At 40.1% G+C, this 19,186-nt stretch overlaps 1 protein-coding gene across 2 annotated transcripts in view; it reads left to right on the forward strand.

Annotated features, from left to right (window-relative positions):
- DOP1B (DOP1 leucine zipper like protein B) overlaps nucleotides 1–19,186 on the forward strand; it is a 65,810-nt gene that overhangs the window by 11,531 nt on the left and 35,093 nt on the right. For both annotated transcript variants that reach the window (XR_013986041.1, XM_081004407.1), the window contains exons 3-15: nucleotides 1,131–1,312; nucleotides 1,850–2,020; nucleotides 4,111–4,300; nucleotides 5,539–5,637; nucleotides 6,200–6,323; nucleotides 8,003–8,112; nucleotides 9,301–9,415; nucleotides 11,054–11,174; nucleotides 11,881–12,000; nucleotides 12,768–12,864; nucleotides 13,551–13,742; nucleotides 15,295–15,985; nucleotides 17,081–17,352. Coding sequence is in view for 1 of the 2 variants with exons in the window: in XM_081004407.1 (XP_080860533.1) it covers nucleotides 1,131–1,312; nucleotides 1,850–2,020; nucleotides 4,111–4,300; nucleotides 5,539–5,637; nucleotides 6,200–6,323; nucleotides 8,003–8,112; nucleotides 9,301–9,415; nucleotides 11,054–11,174; nucleotides 11,881–12,000; nucleotides 12,768–12,864; nucleotides 13,551–13,742; nucleotides 15,295–15,985; nucleotides 17,081–17,352 (2,484 nt within the window). In the remaining variant the exon portion in view is untranslated. The remainder of the gene's footprint in view (nucleotides 1–1,130; nucleotides 1,313–1,849; nucleotides 2,021–4,110; nucleotides 4,301–5,538; nucleotides 5,638–6,199; nucleotides 6,324–8,002; nucleotides 8,113–9,300; nucleotides 9,416–11,053; nucleotides 11,175–11,880; nucleotides 12,001–12,767; nucleotides 12,865–13,550; nucleotides 13,743–15,294; nucleotides 15,986–17,080; nucleotides 17,353–19,186) is intronic.

Genomic DNA, 19,186 nt, shown 5'->3' on the forward strand with positions numbered 1-19,186 from the left:
CCAGTATAGAAAGCAATAAAGCTAACTGCACTCCCAGCTATAAAGCACAGATATAATATTGTGTTGAATTGATACTGAGAGAGAGATTTGTGGGAAGCACTGTTCTAAGGAAAAATGTGACTAAAACAATGAGGCATACTATGTGGAAAGGCACTTCCCTCATCATGCCAAGTATCAAATCAGCAGTTAACTATCTGTACCAAGTATAGAGCAACAATTAAAAGGTAAAAAGGTAAAGGACCCCTGGACGGTTAAGTCCAGTCAAAGGCGACTATGGGGTTGCGGAGCTCATCTCGCTTTCAGGCCCAGGGAGCCGGCGTTTGTCCACAGACAGTTTTCTGGGTCATGTGGCCAGAGTAACTAAACTGCTTCTGGCACAATGGAACACCATGATGGACACCAGAGCACATGGAAACGCCGTTTACGTTTTCACCACAGTGGTACCTATTTATTTACTTGCACTGGTATGTTTCAAATTGCTAAGTTGGCAGAAGCTGGGACAGAGCAATGGGAGCTCACCCCATTGCACACATTCAAACTGCCAACCTTCTGATCAGCAAGTCCAAGAGGCTCAGTGGGTTAGACCACAGCGCTACCTACGTCCCCATAAGTCTGCTAGTAACAACATGCATACATAATCTGATTTCTGTGCTGTCTTTCCATAGTTAAAACCATGCTCAAGGTGGCTTACAGCATGAAAAAATACATAATTACAACATAAGAAAAGCCATAAACAATAAATAAAACACCAAAAATACACAACCAAATTGAAACAATTTCCACATAAGATCTGAAATAAAGGTACAAAACAATTAATATCAGTAACAGCAATAGCCCCCTCACACACACAAACAGTACCCCAGCCCAAGAGTGTTTGCGGCAGCTTCAGCTTTTGTAACTGGAGTCAGTCCGGGCCCCACCCTCTCAGGCCATGTGGGAAAAGGCCAGCAAGGCAGGGAACAGGTTCTCCAGGACTCACAGCTGAGGTGATCTTTGGCCTCTTCAGCAGCCTCAGCTCTCTGAAGGCTAGTTCTGTTAAGTAGAAGATTACAGTAAAGCTTTAGCTAAGTTCATTTGCTGACAAATGTTGATGTAAGTTATAACATTTAATTCCTACCATTATTTTACAGGCTCTTCAAAGTAATTTGAAGTACTCCCTTTTACCAAGGCGTCTGATTATTAGCAAGAGGTTATCTCAGTGTTTACATCCAGCGTTGCCCAGTGGAGTGCACCTAAAGGCACTAGAGACCTATGAAATAATATTTAAAATCATTGGAACCAAATGGCTTGCAAAGGACTTGTTTCTATACAGGTAAACATTCTACTTAAAAAGTAAGACTGTAATTTAATATAATATTAGCGGCTGTGCTTGCAGATAATATTAAACTCTGGTTTAGTGCTGCAAGGATGAGTTGCAGAAGGCGCTCAAGCTCACGCTTCCCCTCCCCTCAAGTGCGACTGCAAAAAGCAGATTTGGAGCTTCTGTTTCAGGTAAACTACAGTTTAATGTCATGTACAAACCCTGAACTGTAGTTAGTCTTCACTATTGTTGTTGAAACGAGCCAACTTCATAAAGTGTGGTTTGAGGTTAACCTGTTTGAACAAATAACTAAGATTAGCCGCAGTTTTCCAGGTTTCAGTAGTCACAAAAAGCTGTGGTTAATTTCAAATGGGAACAAATGTTTCTAAACTTTCTCATAGCTGCCTCAGGGGAGAAGGAAGTGCACAAGCCCAAGACCCCATTCAACTCATCATTGTAATACTAAGCCATAATTTAACATAATGTGTGAATGCAACCAATGACTGACACACACTCCCCTTTTTTAAATCTCTCACTCTCTGTCTCCAGCTCAGGCTTGTTTCCATTGCTGGCAAATGCAGCAATGTCGGTGAGGCCTGTTCTTCTTGGCCTGTACGAGAAATACTTTATCCCACTGCAGAAGTGCCTCTTGCCAAGTCTTCAAGCCTTCTTAATTGGACTCCTGCCCGGTTTGGAGGAAGGGTCAGAAATCTATGACAGGTTGGTATCACTTGCTCTTACAATAAATGTCATTGCATTTTTAAAACTTTTTAAAAATATATTTATTTAATAGATACCCCCCACTTCCAAGAGCTGCTCGTCTGTGCAGTATGGGTTATGTGGAAAGGCTCTTGGTGGGGTCAGAGAAGACAAGCTACTGAAAGAAACAGGAAGGTCAGAGCCGTAAGGATTTAGAGTTAAGACATTCTGTTTGTATTTGGCAAGGGCCACAGGACAACTTGAGCAGAAAGTGCCTGTGGCTGCAGAATCATAAGTGCAAACAAGCAGGTTCTTTTGGGTACAAATGGAAATGTCGCTGTGCCAAAAGGCATCTGGAAGCAGCAGGAGAAACTCCCTTCTGCTTAATATTTACAAGCTCTGTCAATGGAATTTAGAGAAAGCCTTGCCTGTTTTCAGAATTTTATGGAAACATTTGCTTGAGCTTTATCCTCTAAATTCACCCTACGCATTTATGTTTTTTTCTTACAGTCTTATAAGAGTGTTAAGTATGTTACTATTGCCTATTGTAGATAGGAGTGGGGGATGAAACATAGAGACTTAAGGCCTCTAACAAGATTATGACTGGTATGAGATTTGGAACATCAGTGATGCAGAACTGATGCAGTGTAGTTGAGAGTCTTGTCAGCCGTCAAGTCTGTCTCTACTACATATATTATTTAATTATGCACATAACTTGTGTGGGTGGTTTCCTTTTGGTTAAGCTCTCAGGATGCGCGCTTCCTTTCTCTAATTCTGTAAATTCATAGTATACATTAATCCAGTTATGTAGACAACTGAACTATCAGAAATGATTTTCAAATATTAAAGCCTTCTCAGACACCAGATCTCCACCAAAATCCACAAAAGGCAGGTGAATGGGATACTGTTAGTATTACTTACCTTTCCAATATGTTTCACCGCCACCACATGTTGGTACTCCCCGCCTCCCAAGCAAAGTCTTCGCAAAAATCTGTATTTGAAAGAGAAGAAACAAAGGTGGGAAGCTTGCATCCTGTTCTTATCAGCACTTCCTGAGGTGATTACTTCTTTCCGATCAAGAGATTCTGTCCACTTAATTTATTCAGATTATGAGCAATCATTGGGTGACTCGTACATTAAGTCTTGCCCATTAGTGATGTGACTTGGTGGGGAGGAGAGATTTAAAGCAGATGGCCATAAGTAGCCCCTTATTATATTTAAATACTGACAGCATTAAATAATTAGCAGCCAAAGGGTGAACTTTTTTTATCTAAGTTGTATGGTTGAAGGCATGGTCCCATGATCCTTTGAGTCACAATTGCTAAAATGTGGTAGGGTTGACTAGAGTAGTAATTTCCTTCAGCACAACCCTAGAATCATTTCTCCATCTTCTTCCGTAACATCAGTTCCCAATTTTGAATACCTGTGACGTACATGAGTGGCAATACTAATTTACTATAGAAAGAGCAGGCCTAGACTGGGTATAACACGTGACAGAGGGACAAATTATGTGAAAATGTGAATGCAGTGACAGTTCCAAACTGGAGTGAGTGATCTTTTTTAGATTAAGCTGCCGTTTTTTATATATATAAAAAAAGAATGGTCATTTGATGGAAGTGGTATAGAAACTTCCCTTTTTTGGACTTCTGGGTTGGCGCCTCTGGCAATGGTGTTATGGTTATGAGAAATTGGTATAAATAAGTTTTAAGTTTTAGGGTTTTTTATGGTAAGATAATTAAAATAGATTAAGGTAATTTAATGACAGAATATTATGAAAGATGGAAAGGATTTGCTGAGATAATTAACAACTAGAATACAAAAAAGGGAGGTGCGAGGAGGTCAATGAAATAAGGTAATGACAGTTAAGGATTTGGGAATATTGGATCTGTTTTTAATTTTTTTTTTAATTTTTGCTTTTTGATTTTGATGTATTATGTGTTTTGCTTTTGCTTTTTGACTTTGATTTTTATTGATTTGTATTGTTTAATTGTTACTTGTTTTTTCTTTCTTTTTTTCTTTGTTTCTTTGTAATCTTAAAATTCTCAATAAATATTATTTTTTAAAAAATAGAAACTTCCCTTTCTCATTTCCACTTCTTTTTGTTTTCACAGGACAGATGCTTTACTTGTGAAGTTGTCTCTAGTAATTGGCAAAGAAGTGTTTTACTCAGCATTATGGGGGAGTGTCCTGGTTAGTCCTTCCATAAGGCTGCCTGCCTCCCTTTTTGTTGTTAGTCATATCAACAGAGAATTATCTGGAAAACAGCAGAAGTATATGCTGGGAACTGATACTAAGCTCATGGTAGGTTACACAACTGGTAATGTGTGTTCTTTGTATGTGTTTCTAAACAAACAATTCTAGAAGCATGGGCAAACTACAAACTAATCATACACTCATGAAGGTGATACATAGCCATCCTTGGATGTCCTTTCTCAGATCATTTTCTCTGGCTGTGTTGATCAACAGCAACAAATCTAAGAATAATAGGGACCATGTGAAATCTCCCTCAGTTTAACTGCTTTGGAAAGGGGGTGAGTTTATATGCACCAGCAGAACCTTGAACTGGAACTGAACTGAATCCCTATTTGGAGGAACACACTTTTCGCTGAAGGCAACCATAGAATCATAGAGTTGGAAGAGACCACAAGGGCCATCGAGTCCAACCCCCTGCCAAGCAGGAAACACCATCAGAGCACTCCTGACATATGGTTGTCAAGCCTCTGCTTAAAGACCTCCAAAGAAGGAGACTCCACCACACTCCTTGGCAGCAAATTCCACTGTCGAACAGCTCTTACTGTCAGGAAGTTCTTCCTAATGTTTAGGTGGAATCTTCTTTCTTGTAGTTTGGATCCATTGCTCCGTGTCCGCTTCTCTGGAGCAGCAGAAAACAACCTTTCTCCCTCCTCTATGTGACATCCTTTTATATATTTGAACATGGCTATCATATCACCCCTTAACCTCCTCTTCTCCAGGCTAAACATGCCCAGCTCCCTTAGCCGTTCCTCATAAGGCATCGTTTCCAGGCCTTTGACCAATTTGGTTGCCTTCCTCTGGACACGTTCCAGTTTCTCAGTGTCCCTCAGTGCCCACAGAGTCTTCAGTATAGAAAAATAAGAAAGCTACATTAGTTAGACGAAATGCATGTTTGATCGAAAGCTGGCCCTAGTTCTGCCTAACTAAGAAGGAGATGAGGAGAGCCATGCTTGCTCTGTCATCTCTGCAGAAGAGAGAAGCAAAAAGTGGGATCAAGGAAGGGAGAAGTAAGAAGTGAGGTCAGCAGTCCTAAGAGTCTGGCATCTGAAAAAAATCACTACAGGTTAGGTGAGAAAGAGAGTCTAGGAAGCATGGGGATTACACTCTTACCTACTTTATCCTCATGCAGACCCCATCAACCTTACTACATCCTAACACTTCCAACAACTTCCCATTCCCTTTGCCCAAGGGAAGCTTGCGCCTCCGTCATGCCCTCCACTACCAGGTATATTCCTTGGCAGCAGAGGGGTGTATTCCTCAAATGCAATTCTGTTCTTTTCTTACAGGTGAAAGCTTTTTGTGTGTCAATGCTGGATTCAAATGTTCTTGTGCAAAGGAACACTTTGGAAGTGGTTCTCTTCTTCTTCCCATTTTATTCATCTTTGGTAAGGAAAAGACTTAACTTTTTGTGGTCCAACTCTAAGGCTCGCTACACTGACAGGCAAGTGCAAGGGAAAACTGCATAGGCTTTGTACATTTTCTGTACATGCAAGTGGTGCCTTGGTTTCTGGTTGGGTTTATTTTTAGTTCTCCCCCACCCATTCCAAAATCAAACAAACCATTGGTCTCTGTGTAAGTATTCTGAAGATGTTTAAAGAAGGGCCAGCCCTGTACAAAATTCTGGTTCTCTAAGGTGTTCACTGCCATATCTACCACCAAAACAACATGCTGCTTTAGTAACTGCAGTTTCTTGGCCACCTCAAGGGACGTTTAATGCAGATTGCATTGCAATAAATCAAGTCTTGAAGTTGCCAGTATCAGAACTACTATGGTTAGGCTGTCTTGGTCCTGATAGACATGAACAGATTGCAGCATTAAAGTGAGAGGAGTTTTATGTTGCTAATTTTTTTTAATTGCCACAGTGCGGTGGCTTTGTTTGTTTTTGCATTTCCTGGTTTTTTGTTCGAGGAAACGCACCTATATCTGACTTGTTTGTTCTTTGTTTAGGATCCCAGTGAAAGTGCTGTCACACTGTCTAGATCTGATATAGTCCACCTTCTCTCAGCATCTGCCCAAACTCTCTTAAGAAGAGATATGTCACTTAACAGAAGGTTATATGCATGGCTGCTAGGTACTGTACAAATTATAGCCACATTATCTTTGTGTGTATTTTTGCTATTGGTGTTCAAATAACTTTAGTGCACACTCTTGAAATAGAATGTTTAAAAACTCCAGGTTTCATCTGTATTTATGGACCATCTACAGCAGAATACCGTTTTTTACAACATTTTTGTCCTAGGATATTCAGGGAGTATACAGACATCCCCAAACACTGTATTATATGCATCTTTGCTGGAATTGCCTTACACAACTACAGCTGAAGGCCTAACCCCACTTCCCTGGAAATAGGCCACACTGAATGCAATAGGACATACTTCTGAGTAGGCGGGGTTATGATTATACTGTATGTAGAGAAGTGCTGTTTGTGTTACTTTGCATAAGATTTTGTGTGCACAAGCGTTTCCCCAATGGAAAGGGAGTACCACAGAAGTATCAGTTAGACCAGGGGTACCCGACATTCCCCCCCCCCCCCGACATCCCCTGTGGCCAAGCTGGCTGAGGCTGATGGGAACTGTAGCACAACATCATATGGAGGGTACCACATTGGCTACCACTGCCTTTGTCTTTGAAAAATTGCACCCTTTATTGTCATACATTTCTTACTCAGTGACTTAATTGACAGCTTGCTTTCTCAGTAATTCAGGACTACCAAGTAGAAAGTTTAAATTAATAGAAGCCTCTGTATCCACTGTATTATGAACTATTTTGTGAAACTGAAATCAATACTAAGCCGGACAGTTGATTATTCACTTTGTAAGACTGGTGGGATTAAAGGTCTATATTTCACTTACCAGGTAAATGCCATGGTTCAGTAGTAGAGGACATGCTTTGTATGCAAAAGTCCCAGGTTTAATCCTTGGCATCTTCAGATAGAGCTGAGAAACAAACACTTTTGTCTGAAACCTTAGGGATCTGTGGCCAGGCAATGGAGATGATACTGAACTGGATAGAGTGAGTGGTCTGGCTGTGTATAAGTCAGATTCCTATCTCCAGACCACTATTTTACATCCATACTAGATATTGCTTATGTGTGAGGGAAAAGTGTATCCAACTTCAAGTCAGATTTTAATAGCACGAGCAGAAATCTGACATCCTGTTTATTACATTTTATTTATTCAACCATTTATGGTCTGTTTAACACCGCAGTCTAGTAAAGGTGCACAATAAGGTCACAATAAGATAAAATGAAGATAAAATCAGGTTAAAAGAAATCGGAAAAGGGTACTGCTAAAATAAAGCACCAGACGTTCAACAACCAGCAGGCCTGTCTGAACTCAGCTGGAAGAGAGCTCCAGAGAATTGGGCCCACAGTGCTGGATACACAGCTCCTGGTGGATGCGCTTTGGTCTCAATATAACTCACAGGAAGTTAGCATGCATGTATTGCATCTATAGTAGTAGCTCATATTATGGGCTTCCACCACCTGCAGTATCGAATGTGACATGTATGTGACTACAAAAGACCAAAGGAAGTTAAACGTACTGCCACACTTTCTTTTAGGTGGGTCCTGCTGTCAAATTAAGCAAAATCCCCTGATTCCACACTGATGGCTCAAGTGCTATTAATGTCAGAAGGGAAAAGCAGTTCAACCTTTGTCATAGTTGTTTGTGCATTGATTTAAAAGTATATTATATTGCATTCATGATATTTAATCCACTTTCATATTTTCTTTATTTATCATGTTCTCAGGTTCTGATATCAAGGGAGGTACTTTTCTACCAGATCCATCTATTTCTATGTCCTTAGAGGACCATGCCTTCTACTTTTTTGGGAAATATTCCAAAGATCTTTTAGTTGAGGTGCGTAATATTCCTTAAAGAATGTAACATATATTGCAATAAATTCCCTGAAAGATACATTCCTTGTTGCCTAATCACCCGTGTGCAAGCTCAGCAGCTCATAGGATCACATATGGGAATTTTGGTGGTCGCATCCAATCCCAGTCTCAGTGTGTAGGTTCAGCAGAAGGAAGTGGCACAGCCATGTCAGCAACTGCATTTCATTGCTGACATCATTCAACTGTCTCTACATAGTTATGCTTCTGTTTGGTAGCTCTGAGTGCAAGGAGGAAGCAGGTCAAAATACTAGAACTGCAGAAAAATCAACATTTCCCTTCAATTCATAGTCAAAGAATTGTAGAGTTGGAAGAGACCCTGAGGGTCATCTAGTCCAACCCCCTGCAATGCAGGAATTTCAGCTAAAGCACCCGAGACAGATGGCCTTCCAACCTCTGCTTGAAAACCTCCGATGAAAGAAGAGTCCACCAGCTCTTGTGGGAGTCTGCTCCTCTGTTGAACAGAAAGTTCTGTCTGATGTTTGGCTGGCATCTCCTTTCTTGTAACTTGAACCCATTGATTTGGGTCCTTGCCTCTGGAGCAGGAGAAAACAAGCTTTCTTCTTCTTCCATGTAACAGCCCTTTAGATGTTTGGAGATGGCTATCATATCTTCTCCCAGTCTTCTCTTAGCCAGACTAAACATACCCAACTCCCTCAAACATTCCTCATCAGGTGTGCCCCCTGCACACATTACAGCTTGTTAATATCCTTCTTAAATTGTGATGCCCAGAACTGGACACAGTATTTCATATGTGGTCTGACCAAGGCAGTACAGAGCGGTACTGGACACTATACTTCTATTGATGCTGATCCCTAGTTCTAAAGGCAATGTGGGGGAATTGTCTGCTGTGGGTAGGAGCTATTGGCTATGCTCTTTCCCCTGTCCATGCCAAACCACATACTACTTTAGCCGCTGCAGCACAAGCCACTGTGTCTTCTCTGCAGTTGAAGGAGAACCACAATGTTAGGTTGTAAAAGAGGAATTCTGAAAATGGCTTTGGAATCTGGTGTCAGTTTTCCACCCTTCTTTTCCATTGGGGTTTGGCTGTGTTTTGAGATATTTCAAGCAGTAAGATTAGAGTAAGTGACAATGTTAATGCTATTTTTGCTTCCAAATTCAACATTTGATTGTTTTAACATTGTTTTAACAGGCATTGATTGAAATACTGCATCAAAATTTTGCAGAATCTGACTTGGAGGAACAGCATCATGCATATTTGAGACCATTCCGCATTCTCATAAGCCTACTTGACAAACCTGAAATAGGTAAGAAGGAAGTCTCTCAAGAGAACTAATACAAAAATATACTTGGCTATGTATATTTGTTTTCCATTTGTTCTAGGTTTGTGCCTTTAGCAAGCATCTGACGTGACAAATGATGGTTAAAGAAGAAAGTTAAAGACACTAAGTCACAGCTAAAACAAACCATTGCCAACAACAAACCCTGACTGCAGAGTGTTGTTTGTTGGTTATAAACAAACCATACCAATTAATAAACCATGGGTTAACATTACATGTGAACAGGCCAATAGATGGCTAAGCAAAACAAAAGGCAAACTTTACACCTTCTTTGCCAATAGGTAGCAGGATGCCTACTCTTATCATGATGAGTCCCAATAAGGCTTGTACCCAAATCACCAGTCATGTGCTTCAGTATGCCTCCAGGATATGCAGGAAACACACTATGAACAGACCTTTGCTTTGTCCATATCACCTTTATGGCCATAGCTTCATATTGGTTTTTAAAACAATCTTGTCTCTAGATTATGTTCTGAATGGCTGTCAACCTTGGCTGCTTGAGTAGCTCTTGTGGATTTCTATTGTGGAAATAACATTTCTATTCCTAAATGTTTAGAAGTAACTTCCAAACTAATGTTGCATTTTCAGGGTCTCTTATGGTTTAACTGTTAGATGTTCTGCAATCCTGCTTTTCCCCTCTCTCTAATGAAATAAGGAAGTATATTCCATTGGTATGAGCATGCTACTGTTACTTCACTTTTAAAAGCCTGACATATAATAGAAAAATACTACCATTATTTCATACATCTGTGTAATATTTAAATATAAGAGAACCTGTGGCATTATTTCTATCCTTTTGAAATATTGCTTGAAATTGGTGTATAGGCTTCAGCAAGCAAGATCTTCTCTCAAAGTATTGTTTGAATTTATTTTGAGGAAACCTGGTGCAGATGTAAAGAAGCGCTAGCCCTTCTGCTTTCAAAGGAATGGGTTGTATTTGTTGTTTGTTCTGCTCTGAGTAGACCCATTGAAATTAATGAGCATTACTTACTTGGCAGCATCTATTCTTTGAAACTCCCTGCTTATTGACATCAACCTTGGATGTTCTCTTTTCAGTGCCTGCTTAAAACATTTTGTTCAGATAACAAATCTGTGGTAAGGGGACAGGCCACAATAGTAGCTCAAAATAAATGGTGAATAATATGAATAGTTGCAGTCATTGCGGGGGGGGGGGATACATATATTTCTAAGTACTTGCATACTTGCAGTGGGTCTTGCTGAAGTCTTGCTGAAGAATATAAAATTGAAGAAAAGCTCCTGAAAAATAGTTGTATTAGTTTGTTGCAACAAAAACAACAATCTGTTGCTTTAAAGGCTAAAATGTAATGTCATAAGCATTCTAAGCTAAAGCCTACTTCATCTGATGACCTGAGACCAGTACAGCACTCGGCTTCTCGCTAAGAATATTAAGGTTCTAGGAAACAATTTCTGATCACATTGTCTGTTTTTAATCATTCCAGTAAAAATGGAACAGGGCTTGACAATTATCTACATAATTCATTGAGCCACTAAGAAGTTGGGTTTCTATTTCCTCCTTTTCTATTCTGAAATAAAATATTGCCACTCATTATGATCAGACTTCATTGTATCTTTCTTTTGTTGAAGGACCACCAGTTGTTGCGGATTTGTTTCTTGAAGTGATCAGAGCATTCTATTCTTATTGCAAGGATACACTGGGTTCTGATCTTAAACTTAGTTACAGTCAAACAGGAAATGTCCTTACAAGGTATGCTTTGGTCTGTCTTTTTCTTTTTTTGCTGACATTAATCAGGTGTCTGAAAAACACCACTGGGATTTGACTTATCCCCACCCCACCGCCTGCTAGTTTCCTGCTGACCATGACTATTGTGTCATTGCATTTGAGTACCCATTTGAGTACCCAAATTAGCATTTCCTTGAAAGTAAATTTCATTGAAATTGAACTAGAATAGTTAGACACACTTAATATGTCGATCATTTTTTTTTTAATAAGTAGTGGTGAGTGAGCACCCCTGCACTCAGTTTAGAATGGGCACACTGCAAGCAAGTTGTAATTAAGGGTTTGGTTTTATTTGAGTCTTCATCAATCTTGGCCTTATTCTGAGCTGAGACCTCTCAATTCTCTTGATGTTGACATAGGGGGAAATGGCTGCAGGGCCCCTTGTTGGATTATCAGCTGCAAAGTCAATTGGAAATGTAGGTTCATTGATGCTAGTAGTCCAGTAGGGCTTATGGTATCATAGGAACTACAGTACATAACCCGTCTTGTGGTCAGGATGCTGTCAGAAGCATATGCAGCAGAAATCAACAACAGCCAATGAGACATAGTTCCCATTTCCCTGTTAGATTTCTTATTTTACAATATATATTTGTTCTTTGACTTCTGTGCTTAATACTTCAGAATGCTTACTGCTGAATATTTACTACATTTGTTTGACTCTTGCTGTTTTTAGTGCAATCAAAGAAAACAAGAATGCATCTGAGATAGTTAAAACAGCTAATCTGCTGATCACATCCTTAAGCACGGATTTTCTCTGGGATTATATGACCAGATGTTTCGAAGACTGCTTCAGGTAGCGTGCGCTCTCTCTCTCTATATATATATTATGCTGTTAGAGTTAATCTAAGAGTCTGAACTTCGCTACTCATTCTTGACCTACTGTGTGTTGTATGTATTTCCTATGAAGTTTTATTGTTGTACACCACTGTAATACAGTTTGTGAAAAGCATTATAGGAATCTTTCAATAGTAATATATTTAAGTAAGTGAGTGAGTAAGTAAATGGCTGAGAGAATGGTAGAACAAATTTGAATTAAATGAGTTGGTTACTTTACCTAAACAAATATTTGATATATCCTTATGAACCTATGGGACAGCTCAGCTGAAGATATTGTTTGAATCTTAGTTCTATTTGTTTATTTCATATTGTTGATGAATTGCTTCCTATGAAATTTCTTTATTTAACAATGAAAGCATAACTAACCAAAACAATAGTTTTCATAATATGCAGGTTTTTAAATTCTTGTTTTGTTTGTTAACTTTTTATCGTATTAAAGGGAGTCAAGTTAACTCATCCTTGATCCTTAAATGTGTATGCATTTTCATGTCTTGGCATACAAGATCCTGGCCATTGATATAATGTATAAAACTTAGGGATAATATGCTGCTGCAGTGTTCACTTTCACATCTCTTTAATGCTTGAGCTTTATTACATTTCATCCATAAATATCGAAACATTTCTTAGCTGCATTTCTACCAAAAGTAGCAAGCAAGATAAAACATCAATGCAGTTCAATTTCTAAAAAGTTCCTCAAAACCACGCTTTCCCTTTCAATTGCAGAAATAAATCTACGCAGACACAACTTATGACGAGGAATGTTGCAACCGTTTCAGAACTCTGCACTCTGCTGATATTTCTTCTAGATGTAATACCATTAGTAAGTCAATTTCCAGGTGTATCCCTGCAAATAAACTAATTATTAAGAAAACACATTTTTAGTTGCCAAATATCTGATGGTGCATGGACACATTTGTCATTTGAAAAGTGTTTTTTGCATACTAGTCTTGTCTTTATTATTTGCTCAACTTTTATGACTTAAGTCTCACACTTCTATTAAAGAGCTGTGGAATGATTGGTTTTGTTCAACGTTTTGTACATTTATGGACAGCTTTTGTGCCCTAGAAGAAAACAAAAGATTGATAATTTGAGCGGGGGGGAATATGCAATAATCTGCAAACTTGTTTTTACAACTCGTTTAATATTGGATAACTATGTATGTGCTGTGTTCCTTAGCTGTTCTTTAGGTTCAAGTAAAGTGACTTCTCTGGGGTCTATAAATTATTTTATTTATTATTTACTTAAATTATTTAATACAACCTGCCATTCTTCAACAAGCCCCAGAATGTTAGCAACATGAGTAAAAGCAGTTGTTTAAAAAATGACATCAAAGTGTACAAGAATCAATATTTATTTTAAAATGTTAACATAATAAATAAGATTAGAATAAAGATGTAATTGGTTGCATGTATATACATAAAACTTAATAAGCAAGAAGAACTGATTTCTAAATTAAATGTATGTCATTTAAGAGATTTGCTTATTTGAAATGTCTTGTTTTTATAGGAACTTTATTCCGAAGTGCAGTCTCTCTATCTGCCACAGATGCTCTGCTGTATAGTGCAATCTCTCCTTGAAAACATGGAAACACTAAGTTTACCAGAGCTCACTCATGCCTTAAGGACATGCTTCAAAGTACTTAGCAAAGTGCAGATGCCCCCTGCCTACCTAGGTACTGATACAGGAAGCTCAGACACTGTAGGTATTAAGAGATGAGTTTATGTCTATAATACATTTTGTGAATTGATTAATCAGATTGTTAATGTGGTCATTCATTATGCTGTACTGTGGTTCTTATGCTGTAATGGGACGCTTCGCCTCCCCCCCACCCCACCCCGCCATCGTAAGTATTAAACTAGGTATCACTACTATGTTTCTTACAAATAACACAAATATTCAGTTTGACTTGTCATGTCAAGAGTCTGATGCTTATGGTGGTTTTCTGCACTTGGCCTGAAAGGCTGAATATTCAGTCTCATACATGATGAGAGGTGTAGGTGCTTCAGTACAGTATTTTGCTATAGTAATATTAATATTAGAATAACTATCAACCACTACAAATATCCACTTCTCAGGGAAGGTAGTGGAGAGTTTGACTTTTACAGGGAGCAACCTTTCTCCTGCTTCTAGATCTCTTTGTGGCTTTCAGTACCACTGACAGTGATATGCTCCTGGACCAGCTCCATGGGATGGGGATTGGGGACACTGTGTTACAGTGATTCTGGTCCTATCTACAGGACCAAGTCCAAAAAGTTGTGTTAATAGAGTCCTTTTTTTTGCCCCCTGGTGGTTACACTAAGGGATGCTTCAGGGCACTTTTTTATCTCAAATGGTATTTAATATTGATATGAAGCTGCTGGTGGGGACGCGGGTGGCACTGTGGGTAAAACCTCAGCGCCTGGAACTTGCCGATCGTATGGTCAGCGGTTCGAATCCCCGCGGCGGGGTGAGCTCCCGTCGTTTGGTCCCAGCTCCTGCCCACCTAGCAGTTCAAAAGCACCCTTAAGTGCAAGTAGATAAATAGGTACCGCTTTATAGCGGGAAGGTAAACGGCGTTTCCGCGTGCTGTGCTGGTGCTGGCTCGCCAGAGCAGCTTCGTCACACTGGCCACGTGACCCGGAAGTGTCTTCGGACAGCGCTGGCCCCCGGCCTCTTAAGTGAGATGGGCGCGCAACCCCAGAGTCGGTCACGACTGGCCCGTACGGGCAGGGGTATCTTTACCTTTACCTTTTATGAAGCTGCTGGTAACATGAGGACAAAATGGCATCAGTACGCTGAAACTCAGCTCTCTTTCTCTGTAACATCTGAATTTGTGTAATACTTAAAGCAGAATATGCCTTTGCATTTGAATAGCACAAGGATAGTTCCAGACAAATTTAAATCCCCACTGTTCTCTACCAGATTTGTGTCTTTGTTTCGTGTAAGGCAGTGTTCCATCCCACATCTGTTCATTTACTTATAAAAATATTTAGATGCCTATAAAGAAAATAGCAAAGTGCTTCACAACTGTACATAAAGTCATACAATAAAAACCATATAAAAGGTTTACATCAAAAATTGGATAGCTGTTGTGGAAATATATATTTCTTGTTTGCTTGCACAAGCCTGATGGAATAGAAAAAGGTTTTACCAGGCATTTAAAACATGTAGTTAAAACATGCAAGGATATTTTAATGTTACTCATGTATGGTTTTTGTATAGAGTAAACCTCAACATTCACATTTGGGTCCACATCCTTGCATTATTTCAGAGCCCCATGAGGGAAGAAAATCAGGAACTGACTTCAGAATCCAAAGTGCTCCAGAATGAAGATGACACTCTTTTTCCTCCACTCAAGTCTGAAGACAGTGGTATAGGCCTTAGCACTTCATCCCCAGAGTTCGCTCAGCACTTGAGAATACCTAGGGTAACTCCTGAGAAAGATGATGTCTGGAAAAAGGGTGGAAGCATGCAGAAGACCTTGCAGTGCATCCAGGAGCTGGTGGCAAAATTTGCCAGCAAATACGTATTTGTCGTTCATCTACAAGATCCCAGTAATGGCAGTGTTCTGTCAGTGCATTCAAGACAAGGGGAGAAAAAAGGAAACCATTATCAAGCTGCTGGAAATACTTCCAAGAAAAGGAGCTCATGGGACTCCAAGCAAATAACTGTGCCTCAGTTTAAGCAGATGCTAACAGACCTATTCACTGTCCGAGGGTCATCTTTTAAACAGAAAGATCTGGATCCTCCATCTCCTTCAGAAGAGCTTGGTGGTGAAAGGGGAAAAAAGGAAGAAGAATGGGACATTGACCAAGTTATGCTTGACCTGGGAGATATGAGAGAAGACTGTAGAGAGGCCTTTGCAGCTATGTGCTACCTCTTATTGGATTGTACTACATTTCCTGTTTATCTTTCTGAGGAAGAAACTGAGGAGCTCCATTTGTCTCTCTTTCAAGTGCCTGGTAAGAGGAACATTATAATTTGCAGAAGAGTACATAATAAGGCAGTGTTGTGTATTCAATAATCTTCCATTAGAATTGCGCAAAAATAGTAATGTGATAGGGCTCTAAATTTGTAAGTGTAGGGCAAGGACCAGTTAAGGCCTAGGACATGTAGCTTTCAGAGTGTTGGCAAAGAGCAAATAAAGACCTGAGTGAAGAAAGGATAGCCAGGTATGTGTTGAGTGGATTGAAGGTTAAAGGATCAAATAGGCACAATCTCAGATTTGCTTTAACTGCATTCCAATGCATATTTACCTAGGAGTAAGTCCCACTGAGCATAGTTGGACTTGTTGCTAGGTAAATGTGCATTCATACCTTGGTTGCTTTCTTCGGCTTGGCATGTTGAGGTCTGGATGAGATCTCTGTCTAATTTGTCTGTCTCTGTCTAATTTGCATTTCCTAATTGTGCATTTCCCATGCACAGTTGGCCAATGACTTTCAGACGAAAAATGGGTTGATGCTTCCATCATCTTGTTTAGTAATGTGTCTAGCAATGTAATGTACTTACCTAGTAATGTTCTTTAGATTGTGAGTACTGCCTAAGGCTCTTAGAAGACCGAGGTATCAGTGTGTTTGGAGAAAGTACAAAAATATATTAAAAGAAAAAACTTTAATGGGATAAAAAGCAAACCCAAAGCAGCCCAAAGAGGACTAAACATGTTGAATAACTAAAGAATGTTGACTGTTGGTTAGAAAGGAAAGTGGTGGTTGTGGGGGGAAAGGAATGGCTGGGCTGGCTAGAATCCTGAGCAGGGTCACTTCTATATTAGAGAAGGGCAGAGCATCAGTTTTGCAAACAGAAGGCCCCATGATCAATTCCCATCATTTCTGGGTAGTTCTGGGAATGTCCCCTAGAGAGCTGCTGTCAGACAGTGTAGACAACACTGATCTAAATGCAGCTTCCTATGTTCCTATGCATTCATAGGTGAAGGATGCATTGTAACATTTTGTGGCACTTGCATATGTTAAATGATAAATGTTTGTCAAGGGGACAAACTCTTTCAAACAACAATTGTACTAAAACTGGAGCTGAAACTATTTGTCTGCTCTCCTCAGGTGGCTGTGAATCCAGTTTTCCCCTGTGGCTCAAATCCCTGATGACAATATGTTGCTGTGTCAATGACTGCCACATTCAGAATGTGTCCATCTCTGTACTGCTAGAAGTAATTAACCAATCCCAATCATTGGCACTGGTTATTGAAGACCGAGTAAAGCGGTATAAAGTTCCTGGGCAGAACCCCTTCTTTGGAAGGCTGCAGATGGTCACAGTCCCTCCTATTGCACATGGGGTTCTCAAACTTATTTCGGAAAAAACTGATTTCTACCAGGTAATGTACTAAAATGCACACAAAGCTGCATTATAAACTTTTCATCGTGCGTTGGGCATTGTTGTTTCCATGGAAATGGAATGCTTGTAATGTGCAAGTGGTTTAATGTTGTTTACTTGTTTCTAGCTAGCACTTGCAGCTCTTAAACAAAATGGCAACTGCAACCCTGGAAGAGCAGCCGTAATGGTGTTATGGGGTGGAGAAGGGAAGGGAAGGGAAGAGAAGGGAAAAGACATCAGCTTGCAGAAATAGCATAGGATGATATTCACTAGAGGTACAAAAACCAAACTCTATCCAGGATGAAGGTAGCTCAGCATTCCATTCTCCAGTGCTGATGGCCAAACCATTGCAACCGGCCAAGAAAGTAAATAGACACATCCTGCGGAAGTACAAATCATTGCCCATTTCCTTGCCGTGTTAACTTTGAAAAACACTTACAAATAATCCTTAGTAACAATTCTGTATTAAACTTTGCTTCACAGTTGCATAGAACTAGTAAAATATAGGACTTCCGGGGAGGTGCCTCCAGTAATGGCGGAATTCCTCTGATCGGGAGGAATCTGCTCCGTGGGAATCTGGGTATGGCTGCCACGGCGAAGGCGGAGACCCGTTAAAATCACAGGCGGGAGAAGCCTGTGAGCGTGGGATTCGGCGGGCACCTTTTGCGCCTCCCCCACTCGCGGGGAACCCCGGTTTTTGGGGGTCCGGAGCGACGTTGGGTGAGCGGCGCGGTGCTTCGAATCGTCTGCTTCTTCCACGGAGCGAAGCCGCATAGCTGTTGCCGGAGAGCGCTGACCTTTTCCTGTAGACAATTTGATTTTAAAGTATTTACCCGTGAGTAGAGCTGAAGCGGAAGAATTGGATTTCTAAATGTTTAATTTGGTACCGTAACGGGGAGGTTCAAAACAGGAAGTCCGCCTTCCCCTTTTGTAAATAGACTGAGGCAATGAAGTTGCAAGCTGGAGTCTTGGAAAGCCTTTTGTAAAAGACTAAATTTCCATCGGCAAAGAACATTAAACCCCCTTTTGGAGGCAGGAGAAGAGAGGGGGAAGTTGCGGACTGAGTATGCCTGTGGGAGAGAGCGAAGAGATTTAAAATACTGCTGCTCTGACCCTGGAAACGGGCTGCTAGCAGGACTGACGTCTTTTGGAATGTTCATTGACAGCGTTTAGAAGGTTCATTGACAGCTACCTAAACAAGAGAAATACATTGTTTCTACTGTCTCCGGCTGCTTTAAAAAGGAGTAAAAGTAACTGAAAATTGAAACTAATTTTGGATTGTTTGAATTGTGTCTAAAAGAGGATACTATTGACTATTACAAATAGAAACTGTTTCCCCCTAGTGGAAGCCTTTGAAACTGGTTGCTTTACAAGAGCTGGGCTAGGGGAATTTCCAGCTGCAAGTTAAAAAGCGTGAGACTCTGGGACTGACCTTGAATCTTTTAAGTGTTATGGTAAATGGAAGAGGAAAAACAGACCAGTCAACTGCTGACAAAACATTAAGGTCTGGGAGGACTTGGCAACAATCCAGGAGAGGTTCATCATCAGGCCCCCCTGCTCCTTCTGTCGCTGCCTTTGTACCAGTATATTTAAAACCAAGAGGAATGTCGACAGAAGAGGCTTTAGTGGCTGCACTATATAAGATAAATGACTCACTGGATCAGCTTAACAGGAAAATGGACACGATAAATGCGAAAGTGGATGTTTCAATTACTAAAATTAACTTAAATATAGAAAGTATAAATAATACCAATACAGAAACTACCCAGAAATTGATACAGGAACCTACTTTGATACGGCAAACTGCGGAGGAAGCCAGGGGAAAAGCTGTTGCT

Source organism: Podarcis pityusensis (assembly GCF_964106645.2).
Source record: "Podarcis pityusensis genome assembly, chromosome: 4".
Taxonomy (NCBI): Eukaryota; Metazoa; Chordata; class Lepidosauria; order Squamata; family Lacertidae; genus Podarcis; species Podarcis pityusensis.